At 47.3% G+C, this 13,084-nt stretch overlaps 1 protein-coding gene across 1 annotated transcript; it reads right to left on the bottom strand.

Moving 5' to 3' along the window:
- Nucleotides 1–3,860: 3,860 nt before the first annotated feature.
- Nucleotides 3,861–12,394, bottom strand: mrps14 (mitochondrial ribosomal protein S14). Its single transcript, XM_085982174.1, has 3 exons — nt 12,284–12,394; nt 7,435–7,602; nt 3,861–4,906 (listed from the first exon to the last, which is right to left on the bottom strand). The coding sequence occupies exons 1-3, from the start codon at nt 12,338–12,340 to the stop codon at nt 4,724–4,726; spliced, it is 408 nt and encodes a 135-aa protein (XP_085838300.1). The 5' UTR covers nt 12,341–12,394; the 3' UTR covers nt 3,861–4,723.
- Nucleotides 12,395–13,084: the final 690 nt, after the last annotated feature.

The raw sequence follows: 13,084 nt of genomic DNA, 5'->3' as shown, positions 1-13,084 counted from the left end.
TTGAAGGGTAAGCTAGATAAACACAAGGGAGAAAGGAATAGAGGGTTTTACTGGTAGGGTTAGATGAAGAGGGGTGGAAGGAGGCTTGAGTGGAGCATCAACACTGGCATGGAGCAGTTGGTCCGAATGGCCTGTTTCTGTCCTGTACACTCTATGTAATCCCAGCTTCTGTTGGTGTTGAGAGATTTGGGTGTCCTCGTGCAAGAAACACAGAAAGCTAGCATGCAGGTACAGCAAGCAATAAGGAAGGCTAATGGCATGTTGGCCTTTATTGCAAGGGGGTTGGAGTGTAAGAGTAAGGAAGTCTTGCTACAATTATACAGGGCCTTGGTGAGACCACACCTGGAGTACTGTGCACAGTTTTGGTGATCTTGTTTAAGGAAGGATATACTTGCCTTGGAGGCAGTGCAACAAAGGTTCACTAGATTGATTCCTGGGATGAGAGGACTGTCCTATGATGAGAGATTGTATAGAATGGGCCTCTACTCTATAGAGTTTAGAAGAATGAGAGGTGATCTCATTGAAACATACAAGATTCTGAAGGGGATTGACAGGGTAGATGCTGAGAGGTTGTTTCCCCTGGCTAGAGTGTCTAGAACTAGGGGGCATAGTCTCAGGATAAGGGGTAGGCCATTTAAGACTGACATGAGGAATTTCTTCACTCAGAGGGTTGTGAATCTTTGAAATTTTCTGCCCCAGAGGGCTGTGCATGCGGAGCCTTTGAGTAAATTCAAGGCGGAGATAGATTTTTGTACTCAGGGGCATCAAGGGATATGGAGATCGGGCGGGAAAATGGAGTTGATGTCGATGATCAGCCATGATTTTATTGAATGGCGGAGCAGGTTCGAGTGGCCGTATGGCCGACCTCTGCTCTTATTTCTTATGTTCTCTTGTTTCTCCACATAACTGAAGTCCCTCGTGCTATTTTAGTAAATCTCCTCTGCACCCTCTCAAAGGCCTTGACATCCTTCCTATAGTGTGGTGCCCAAAATTGGACATGATACTCCAGCTGAGGTTTAACCAGTGACGTATAAATGTGTAGTAGAACTTCCAGAAAGCCTGCCTTCGACCTGGCGCCTGAAATTTACAAGTGCCTTGACTGAACCAAGTACATCAATATGTCTACTTAGGGCAACAGCCCTATGGGGACAGGCCAGATTATCAACTCAACTTTACAATCATGCTCCAAACCACCAGGGAGCAGCACCACAGGAGATCTGTGCGTATATAAATACTATTCCCTGGCAGCATTGTAGAACAGGAAAACCTTAGGTTGCAGATGACTTTAAAACCGTTCTTTTGCGACTTGCTGACTTGTCTGCACTGTTGTAGCAGACCTCAACCCAGCTTTAATTAGATATGTGCGTTTAAAAGCCGACAAAGCCACTGGACCTAATGGCCTACATCCTAGGGTTCTAAAAGAGGTGGCTGCAGATACTGGATGCATTGGTTTTGATCTTCCAGAATTCCCCAGATTCTGGAAGGGTCCCCGTGGACTGGAAGGTAGTAAATGTAGTTCAAGAAAGGAGGGAAAAAGAAAACAAGGAGCTACAGGTCAATTAGCCAGACATCAGTAGTATGGAAAATGCTAGAATCTATTACTAAGGATGTGGTAACAGAGTACTTGGAAAATCACTATGATTAGACAGAGTCAACCTTGGTTTATGCAAAGGAAATTGTGTTTGACAAATCTATCAGGGTTTTTTGAGGGTGTAACTAGCAGGGTAGATAAGGGAGAATCAGTGGATGTAGTATATTTGGATTTTCAGAAGGCATTTAATAAAGTGCCAAACAGGTTGTTACAAAAGATTAGGGCTCATGGGATTGGGGGTAATTGAGGATTGGACAACGGACAGAAAACAGAGAGTAGGAATAAACGGGTCATTTTCAGGATAGCAGGATTTAACTAATGGAGCGCCACAAGGATCAGTGCTTAGACCGCAGCTATTTACAATCTATATCAACGACTTAGATGAGGGAACCCAGTGTAATATATCCAAGTTTGCTGACGATACAAAGCTAGGTGGGAAAGTAAGCTGTGAGGACGCAAAGAGGCTGCAAAGGGATATAGACGGTTGTTATTGGGCAAGGCGGCAGTGGAAGTATAATGTAGGAAAGTATCCACTTTGGTAGGGAGAATGGAAAAGAAAACATTTTTAAAAGGTTAGAGACTAGTAAATGTTGGGATTCAAGGGTCCTTGTACACAAATCACAGAAAGTTAACATGCAGGTACAGCAAACAATTAGGAAAGCAAATTATATGGGGCAGCACGGTGGCATAGTGGTTAGCACTGTTGCCTCACAGCGCCAGGGACCCGGGTTCGAATCCGGCCTCGGGTGACTGTCTGTGTGGAGTTTGCACATTCTCCCCATGTTTGCGTGGGTTTTCTCCGGGTGCTCCGGTTTCCTCCCACAGTCCAAAGATGTGCGGGTTAGGTTGATTGGCTATGATAAAAATTGACCCTTAGTGTTAGGGGGATTGGTTACGGGGATAGGGTGGGATATGTGTTGGTGTAGGGGTTACGGGGATCGGGTGGGATATGTGTCGGTGCAGGCTCGATGGGCCGAAATGGCCTCTATCTGTACTGTGAGGTTTCTGTGTTTCTGTGTATATGTTAGCCTTTATTGGAAAGAGGTCGCAGTATACGAGTAAGGAAGTCTTGTTGCAATTATATAGGGATTTGATGAGACCACACCTAGAGCAGTGTGTACAGTTTTGGTCTCCTTACCTAAGGAAGGATATACATGCCTTAAAGGGGGTGCAACAAAGGTTCATTAGATTGATTCCTGGAATAGAAGGCTGTCCTGTGAGGAGAGATTGAGTAGAAATTCTCTCATTGATTCGGAGAAGGCTTTAGGGTTAGATGCTGAGAGGCTGTTTCTCCTGGCTGGAGAGTCCAGAACTAGGGGCCGGCCATTTAGGACTGAGATAAGGAGAAATGTTTTCATTCAGAGAGCTGTGGATGCTCAGTCGATGAGTATATTCAAGACTGAGATCAATAGATTTTTAGGCTAAGGGAATCAAGGGATATGGGTATAGGGCAGGAAAGTGAAATTGATGTTGAGGTTCAGCCATGATCTTATAGAATGGTGGAGCAGGCCCAATGGGCCATATGGCCTACTCCTGCTCCTACTTCGTACGCTCTGATAGAACCGTACTTGGAATACTTCATTAACCGTCACCTGGCACAACAGAGCACAGGCCGGTTTCAAAACTTTAGTCAAGTCGTACACAGTCAAGTTGCACCATACCAGAGCAAGTGTATATAAACAGTGAGTCTAGGGGTCAAATCCCACGCATTTCACATTGGTTGGCTCTGGAACAGCGGTGTCAAAGACCCTCGGCTGTGGCACGTGGAACTGAATCCTTACGCCCAACATTCCGTATAAGCCTGCGCAGCCAGGGACCGGCTTTTACAATGTTAAAGTTTGTGCACGTGCAAAACTGTGAATGGGCCACGTATCCCAAAAAATTTACGGGGAACATTACTTACAACCCCCTTTTTTTTTTACATTGGTGACCTGTTGGCAGCTGATATGCGGTGCACCCACGTCTACTGTCAATTTAAAGGAGGCAAAACTCTGCACCGCAAATGGCTTACAAGGCCTGAAAAGGGTCCCAAAAACAGCCATTGGGGGAAAAAAAACCATCCCCACTGCCCCTCAACCAGGACCAATAGGTACTGCCAGCACTCAAATCGGGGGTCGAGCAGCACTCATAGGTCAGACAACACTCCTTGCCCTGTCCTCCAGTCAACATAAAAGCTGCTAGATTGAAAGGGATGATGGGTTAATAGATTTTTATGTGTCTAACGTGGCTGAATAAAGGCACTAATCATTAAGCGAAGGAAGCAAGCAGATTAAGTGTCCTTGGTCGAGCTTTATTGACTGCAATTGAGGCGAGTGGTTTCAAAGTCACATCACTACTGTGTGTTCTTCGGAGCATTACAGAAAACTAACCTTTGGACAAAGTCAAAGAGCAAATATTTGCGGTTTAAGTGTGGCAACTCCTCCCACCACACACTGCAGTCAAGAGAGGCGGGCGGCTGAGCACAACGCACCCCCCGGGATATTCAAGGGACACTCTTAAAGGGGCACCACATTTAATTTTTAAGGATGAAGTGCTCTTGGACAAATAAAATGTTATCTGCCAAACATAACGTGATATGGACTACACAGCTGGAGAGAAGCAGCGGGACATCTGGCTCGGGAAGGTTCACATTCAGCTGCCACCCCTCCCCCGGTGAAATAGCTTTTCAACACTGCTGTTTCAGGACAGGAGGAGGCTGTTTGACCAGTCAGGCCTGTGCTCGGCACTAGCTCCCACTGCCAGTGAACAATGCCCAGGCTCGTTAGTAGAGTGGTCACTTGGGTAAGGTGTTAGGAGTGCTGTCCATGCCCACGGAACTGCACCCCGGCGAGTGCCAGCATCTCAAGGAAAGGGGAGGTTCGGCTAAGCATCGCCCTCATTCCACCAAGACTTGCATTTATATAGCGCCTTTCACAACCTTAGGACATCTCAAAGCGTTTTATAGCTAATGCAGTACTTTTGAAGTGTAGTCGCTGTTGTAATGTATCGCACCACCCCCCCTCCCCAAGAGAACACCAATCTTGAGAAGGGGAGCTATGCGATCCGGTGCCTGTTGCCCATGTCTGTTCACACTAGTCCCACAGCAGGGGTTGCTCGTGCCAAAATCCATCCTCCTGCCAATCGGGCATGGCACTACCACATGGCGCGCTGTATCCCAGACATCTGGTTGTGGTCAGCGAGGTGGCGGAACACGATGCGGCTCAGGCGCCACCTGCGTCTGACACCCCGCGGCCGAGAGGTGAGGACACAGCGATTGCGGATCCGAACCGGGCAGCTGTCTCTCGGCAGACCTGCGATCTCCTGGTCGGCAACTTCCTGTGGGAACACGATACTGCAGTGAGTAAAGCGTACAGCACTAGTCACTTACTGCAATTTAAAATAAGACCAGATCACAGGCCTATATTCAGCTCGTGTTAAAATCCGCCCCCCCACCCCCACCCCCACCCCACGGCCTTGCCCCTCCCTATCTCTAACCGCCACCAGCCCTACAACCCTCCGAAAACTCTGCGTTCCTCCAATTCTAGCCTCTTCTGCACTCCCCAATTTCCTTCATCCCACCATTGACGGTCGTGGCTTCCGCCTTCTATATCCTAAGCTCTGGAATTCCCTCCCTAAACCTCCTCCTCCTTTAAGATGCTCCTTAAAACCTCCCTCTTTGACCAAACTTTCGGTCACCTGCCACAATATCTTGTGGCTCGGTGTCAATTTTTTGTCTGATAACGCTCATTAAAGGCGCTATAAAATTCAACTTGTCAGAATTGTTTCAACATTCAAGGCCACTGTTTTGGGATTTATCACGGTCATCTGATGAAAAAGAGATAGAGAGAGATTGATCGAGATCGATCACCTTATCCCCAGGACATCCCAAAATACTTCAAGCAATGGATTACTTTTTAAGTGCAATCACTCTTACTCAGGCAAACATGGCAGCTAATTTGTGCACAGCAAGGTCCCACAATCAACAAATTAGATAAATGACCAGTTAATATGTTTATAGTTGTGCTGCTCGAGAGAGCAATGTTGGCCAGGACACACCGCGAACTCCCTCAGTAGAGCAATGGTGCGAATTTCCGCAGGGGTTTCTCCTACACACCCGCTGTAAAATCGGGGACAGGTCCGTGGTAAACCTCAAATTAAACGGACATTGTTCTGGGGTTTGCACTGCTCTTCTGAATGGCCGGGAGAATTCTCCACCCCACCCCACCCCCCACAAACACCATCCCCTATGTTCACCAATCTGTACCGGGGCTTCAATCCACAAAGAGGTGCTTCCTGACTTTACCCCTAAACGGCCCCTTTGTTCTCGACTCCCCCAGCAAAGGAAATAGTTTTCATTGTTTGAACTATTTAAGTAATATTTTATGGCGAGATTTAACCTTTTATAATCCAAACCTTCAATTACAAAATATCTGCGGACCTTACATTCTACCCACATTAGCTCGAATTTTGCTCCAGATTTGTTGCAAGAACTCAACATGCAACTTCATTTGGTAAATACTGACCTCTTCTGGCACCATTTAGGTACTATCCTGCATGCCAATTGTTAATACAAGAGGCGGAGCAGTTCACTTCAGTCGCTGTGTGGTGTGAGCCACCCAGAGCAGCTTCAGTCCCTGGTCTGTGCCGAGTTAGCCGACCTCAGCCAGAGCCGCCCGCCTGCAATGTCCGCCATACAGCCGATGATGAAAGCTGGTGGAAGGCGCTACCTAGAGGACGGGTACCAGGCCGTGCACTTAAGGCCAGGGTTTGCTGCCCGTCACGGCTAGGTTTCAGAGGGACGGGTAGGTTGGGACGCTCCACAGCCCCAGCTGCTGAGGTAAGCAGGGCTTGTCCCTCCAACACTCTCTCTACCCCTGTGAATTCCTCAGTGGTTTGGTTTAGAGACTCGAACGCGGTGGAGTGTTTCTGCGTGTGTCGGAAACTCAGATGGTTGAAAAATGTAATAATTAAAAAAAAGGTCACACTCAAATCAATAAGCTTTAACAGTGTGTGATGCTCTTAGTGGATCAGCTCAAACTGCTCGTACCCCCACTCAGTCCTGTAACTAGGAACAATCCAAATTTGGAAATAGAAAATCTATGATGTACTGCTCGGTATTTTCACAGTTCAAGTAGACATATTGAACTGTGAAGCTTCCTTTGACAGCAACTCCAGACCCCTGACAACTTTAATTCTGAGGACAAGAGCAACAAAGTCATGGGAACACCATCACCTGCAAGTCACTCACCATCCCGATTTGAACATATATCGCTGTTCCCTCATCGTCGCTGGGTCAGAATCCTGGAACTCCCTACCTAACACTGTTGTGGGAGCAACATCAGCACGAGGACTGCAGCGGTTCAGGAGAAGGTCCACCACCACTTACTCAGGGTAACTGGGGATGGGCAATAAAAGCCAGCCTTGCATCCCATACCACGAGGATGAAAGTTTCACTCACCCGCTGTTTACTGAATCTCAGTAATGACCTCTGAATACCACTCTGATGTGGCACTGTGTTAAGTTATGATAAAATGCCCCCTTGGCCTCACCTTAATCTTAAATACTAATGGCATTGTAACCAATGTTCTCTTTAAGCTGTGTGGCGCTCCAGGGGTCCCATGCAGCCAGCTTTTAAATAAAAATACCGTGCATGCGCGGTATTTTTATAACAGGCCGCGCGGCCCCCCCAAAAAATTACAGGGAACATTGATTGTAACATTCATCACTCCTCCAGTTTCCAGCCACTGAGAATCACAGCGCAGAGCAAACTCCCAGTCCTCGGCAAAGGGAGTCTTAGTCCCAAGAGTGGAACATAATTCACAATACTCATCTCAACACCCACCACCTGCTGCGGCTGTCCATACCTGCAGTTCCTTTGGCAAGATGGTGTTTTTCCGAATTGCATTAAGTCTCCGCCTCTCATCCGCATACTCGAAGGCCATTTTCCTCCTTTTCACGTCCCGCAGCATTCGCCAGTCCACATAGTAATTCCGAACCAGTCCCACATTCCCTCCGGGAATTTGTGCTAACAGCTGCAAAAGGAACAATACAACCGTTCGTAAAAAAAAATGAAACTGCACTACACTAGAACGACAGGAAGCATCACTGGGGTAAACACCTTGAGATCTTTTTGTGGATGTACTCACTCAGTCAAATATGCAGTGTCACTCAATGTTCTTTAGTACACATGAGGGAAGCTAGTGCTGGGAATAGAACACTTCTCATTTCAAGTTCCCCATGGCCAGCATAGCATGGTTAGATGCGAGTAAAATCCCCTCTGTTCCACCACAGACATGCAAGAGCATCCTCTACTCTACCAGTGTAGCTTTTTTAAATAAAAAAATTCTCACATCCTGTTGCCCGAGTGAGATTACTAATTTTGTAGCAAAGGAGGGAAAGTTTTGTGCTGTGGGGCCATGTTGATCAGAATTTGGATTAAGACCGTTCAAATTAATTTCAGAGTTGGGAGAGACTTCGTACATTAGTCTGATCTGCATATTTTCTCATTTTCACACGTAAGTGATCCTCAAATTGGATACATGCTTGAAAAGGAAAAAAATTGCAGAGCTGTGGGGAAAGAGGGACTAAGTGGATAGTTCTTTCAATGGACTTAATGACCTCCTTCTGTGCTGTATGATTCTAAAAGACTGAAAAGATGTAACATGCCTACACAACAGGAAACAGCAATTAAAGGGATTAATTGCGCCCCAGAGAAAGGCACCATACAAAATAAATCCACGGCTGTGGGTAGAGAAATCACATTGAACAGGCACCAGCACCTAGCAAATTTTAGATCTAATTGTGTCAGAATGCAACAGAACTGGAACATGAGAGAACTGCTGGAACATGAAAGACACGCTGACGACACCCAACTATACCTCACCACCACTTCTCTCCACTCCTCCACTGTCTCTAAATTATCAGACTGCTTGTCCGACATCCAGTTCTGGATGAGCAGAAATTTCCTCCAATTAAATATTGGGAAAACCGAAGCCATTGCCTTGGGTCTCTGCCATAAACTCCATTCTCCAGCCACCGAATCCATCCCTCCCCCTGGCAACTGTCTGAGGTTGAACCACACTGTTCGCCACCTTGGTGTCATATTTGACCCTGAAATGAGCTTCCGACCACGTATCCCCATCATAACTAAGATCCCCTATTTCCACCTCCGTAACATCGCCCGTCTCCGACCCGCCTCAACTCATCTGCTGCTGAAACCCTCATCCATGCTTGTGTTACCCCTAGACTTGACTATTCCAACGCACTCCTGGCTGGCCTCCCACGTTCGACCCTATGTAAACTTGAGGTCATCCAAAACTCTGCTGCCAATGTGTCCTAATTCACACCAAATCCCGTTCACCCATCACCCCTGCGCTCATTGACCTATATTGGCTCCCGGTTAAGCAATGCCTCGATTTTAAAATTCACATCCTTGCTTTCAAATCCCGCCATGGCCTCGCCCCTCCCTATATCTGTAATCTCCTCCAGCCCCACAACCACCCCCCACCGAGATATCTGCGCTCCTCCAATTCTGGCCTCTTGCGCATCCCCGATTTTAATCACTCCAACATTGGTGGCCGTGCCATCAGCTGCCTAGGCCCTAAGCTCTGGAATTCTCGCCCAAAACCCCTCGGTCTCTCTTTCCTCCTTTGAGACGCTCCTTAAAACCTACCTCTTTGACCAAGCTTTTGGTCATCTGCCCTAATATCTCACTGGCCTGCATTTTCCCATGCCTTCGGGTGTGTACGAGCTGTGTACACGCCCGTAAGGACATTGGAAATGCCGGTTTCAGGCATGCGAAGCGCATGCGCTGAAAACCGGCATTTCTGATCTGTCAAGAATCCTCTGGACAGATCGGACGCCTGCCCTGGAGAAGGACCTATGCAGGGGGAAGAGTTCCACTTTCTGCAGAACCTCCGCCCGCTGAAAACCCTTAGAAATTTTACGCCTGGTAAAAGCCTGCATAAGGCCTGCTTTTACCAGCATAAGAGTTTTAACTCATTTATAATTTTAAAATACTTTTAAAAAAGGTAAGTTTATTTTTAGCCCTGTAAAAAACCTTAGTTATTTTTTCAAAAAATTAAATGTTTGTTTAAAATATTTAATTTAATGTAATTTTAACTCATTTTAAAACGTGATTTAAAAAAAAAATTATTTAATGTTTTAGTGTCTTTTTTCAGTGATCCCCATTCATACTTTTGACAGGTCTATGTCAAAAGTATGAAGGGGGTTTCCCCTTCTTTCATTGGCTAGCCTGGCCCACGTGGTCCCAGGGACGCTTGAAAACTGCATGCACCCCTGGGATACGTGGGCCTTGCGCATTTCAACTGTGGACAGGCCCAGGATCGGAAGCGTCCGGACCTCGGGAGCCCTCAGGTAAGTGCGTAGATTTTTTTCCGATAAGAGGCAGCCGCACGCAGGAAGCCTCCTATCGGAAATTACGGGCCCTTATATGGCTCAGTGTCAAATTTTGTTTCATGACACTCCTGTGAAGCGCCTTGGGACGTTTTACTACTTTAAAGGGGCTATATAAATACAAGTTGTTAATTTAGTTCACACACTTGATGAAAATGCAGTCATACACATTTTTAACTTTCTACAGCACTCACTAGAGAGACAGACGAGAGTGTTTTACAGGAGGCGGATAGCAAGTGAACACTGAGCAGGGTAGAAGTGAATAGGAACAGGGTCAGGAGGAATTAAAAGGACGGGTGGAGAAGAGAGTCTCAAGAGGGTGCACATAGTGACAGGGTGGAGATGGTGAAGTAGAGGGCAAAGTGGCTGAAAGAGCATGCAATGGTCGAGGGGAGAAAGCAGGGAAATCGGCCTCTGTTGGAGAGGAGGGTGTTTACAGTGACATTGAGCTCAAGGAGATCACAGAGGTAGGGAGGGTCAAAACCAGGGAGGGATTTGAAGATGAGGGTAAGAATTTTATAACATAAGAAATAAGAGTAGGCCATACGGCCCCTTGAGCCTGCTCCACCATTCAATAAGATCACGGCTGATCATCGACCTCAACGCCACTTCCTGCCCAATCTCCATATCCCTTGATGCCTCTAGAGTCCAAAACTCTCTCTCTCTCAGCTTTGAATATACTCAACGACTCCGCATCCACAGCCCTCTGGGGCAGAGAATCCCAAAGATTCACAACCCTGAGTGAAGAAATTCCTCATCTCGGTCTTAAATGGCCTACCCCTTATCCTGAGTCTATGCCCTAGTTCTAGACACTCCAGCCAGTGGAAACAACCTCTCAGCAGCTACCTTCTCAATCACCTTCAGAATCTGGTATGTTTCAATGAGATCACCTCTCATCCTTCTAAACTTCAGAGTATAGGCCCATTCTACACAATCTCTCATCATAGGACAACTCTCTCATCCCAGGAATCGATCTAGTGAACCTTCGTTGCACCACCTCCAAGGCAAGAATATCCTTCCTTAGATAAGGAGACCAAAACTGTGCACAGTACTCCAGGTGTGGTCTCACCAAGGCCCTGTACAATTGTAGCAAGACTTCCTTACTTTTATACTCCAACCCCCTTGCAATAAAGGCCAACATGCAATTTGCCTTCCTTATTGCTTGCTGTACCTACATGCATGCTCTGTGTTTCTTGCACGAGGACACCCAAATCTCTCTGAACACCAACATTTGAAAATTTCTCACCATTTAAAAAATATTGTTTTTCTATTCTTCCTACCAAAGTGAATAACCTCACATCTCCCTACATTATACTCAATCTGCCACCTTACTGCCCACTCACTTAGTCTATCTATATCCCTTTGCAGACTCTGTGTTCTCCTCACAGCTTACTGTCCCACCTAGCTTTGTATCATAAGCAAACTTGGATACATTACACTCAGTCCCTTCATCTAGGTCATTAAAACAGATTGTAAATAGCTGAGACCCCAACACTGATCCTTGTGGCACCCCACTAGTTACAGCCTGCCAACCTGAAAAAGATCCATTTATCCCTACTCTCTGTCCGTTAATCAATCCTCTATCCATGCTACTATATTACCCCAACCCCATGAGCCCTAATCTTGTGTAATAACCTTTTATGTGGCACCTTGTGTCCACAAAAGATGAATTTATATCATGCCTTACATAAGCACTTTACAGCCAATGAAGTACTTCTGTAATGTAAGGAAACGTGGCAGCCAATTTGCGCACAGCAAGCTCCCACAAACAGCAATGTGATAATGACCAGATCATCTGTTTTTGTTATGTTGCTTGAGGGATAAATATTGATCAGGGCACCGGGAAGAACTCCCCTGCTCTTCTTCGAAACAGTGCCGCCTGATAGCCGAGACAGGGCCTCGGTTTAACGTCTCATCCAAAAGGTGCCACCTCTGACAGTGCAGCACTCCCACGGTACTGCACTGGAGTGTCGTCCTTGATTCTGTGCTGGAGTGGGACTTGAACCCACGACCTTCAGACGCAGAGATGAGAGTGCTGCCCACTGAGCCACGGCTGCCGATTCCACCCCCAGCCCAGGGGCGCTGCGGCCTGTTATAAAGTCCATACCCCGCCGAGCGAGGCTAACTCAGCACAGGCCAGTGGGGCCTTGGGCAGCTGAACTCTCCAGTGTGTCCAGCAGGGCTAATAAGCCCGTGCCCAGACCTCGGGGTTTATTCGCACTCCGCCCGGCCCTCGCTCCCGAGTAGGAGTCCTGCCTACACACCGTCCGGCGACAGCTCCACTCTCCGTTACTTCACCTGCCGTCCGGCCCCTTTGACCAAGCCGAGAACTCGACCCCATATTGCCGCCGCCATGTCCGCGCCCCCGCTAGTAGCACGCGCGCTTCCGTAGCTCCATTTGAACGTCCAGCGTGCGCGCGCCCGCACCTTTGTTGTGAACGCGGGGAAGGAGGCCGCGCACCGCTCAGCGTCAGCCTGATCACGTGATCCACCTCCCCAAACTGACGAATCGAGCGCCGGCTCTCCGCCTCTCCCGGAAGAAAGCTGGAAGACGTCGCAACACGCGGCCTAACTGTTGCCATAGCAACGCCGCCGTCTTCTCGCCTATCCATCCATCTTTCCTTGTTTGAGGAGGGAAAAGGCAGTCATTGCTTCATTTGTTGGTGTTTGTCAGGCATGCCAGTTCTTGCTGATCCCAGAATTCAGGTCTACTGGAGTCAAGAGGAAGTGTTCGGCACATTTCATTGGCTTAAGGAAAATGAACTGTTTTGTCATCGGGCAGGATAATGTCAACAACATTTTGCATTTATATAGCGACTTTAACGAAGTGGGAGTTGTGTATAGGCCCCTGGTAGCAGCACTGAAGTGGCAGAATATATAAATGCAAAGACTAGACAAGCATGTAGTAAAGGCAGAGTGCTCTTAATGGGGAATTTTAACTTCCATATAGATCGGGATAAGCAGATGAGCTCATGTCAGAAAGGTAGTGAATTTCGAGTGTGTTCAGGACAGTTTTCTGCAATAATATGTCCTAGAGCCAACAAAAGGGGCACCAGGCCCCTAAACCACCCTTGGGAGCCGGCGCCAACTCTCAGAAAT

The sequence above is a fragment of the Somniosus microcephalus genome, chromosome 3 (assembly GCF_052327205.1).
Source record: "Somniosus microcephalus isolate GS21.2 chromosome 3, FLI_Smic_1.0, whole genome shotgun sequence".
Classification (NCBI taxonomy): domain Eukaryota; kingdom Metazoa; phylum Chordata; class Chondrichthyes; order Squaliformes; family Somniosidae; genus Somniosus; species Somniosus microcephalus.
Note: the sequence above shows the minus strand (reverse complement) of the source record. Positions and strands in the feature narration are given on the sequence as shown.

What these genes read in the sequence shown, in the direction of transcription:
- mrps14 (XM_085982174.1), bottom strand. Translation starts at nt 12,340, where the DNA reads ATGGCGGCGGCAATATGGGGTCGAGTTCTCGGCTTGGTCAAAGGGGCC. An exon ending in TCAAAGGGGCCGGACGGCAG is followed by an intron (nt 7,603 to 12,283) that starts GTGAAGTAACGG and finishes TTCCTTTTGCAG; the next exon opens with CTGTTAGCACAAATTCCCGG. An exon ending in TCTTGCCAAAGGAACTGCAG is followed by an intron (nt 4,907 to 7,434) that starts GTATGGACAGCC and finishes GTGTTCCCACAG; the next exon opens with GAAGTTGCCGACCAGGAGAT.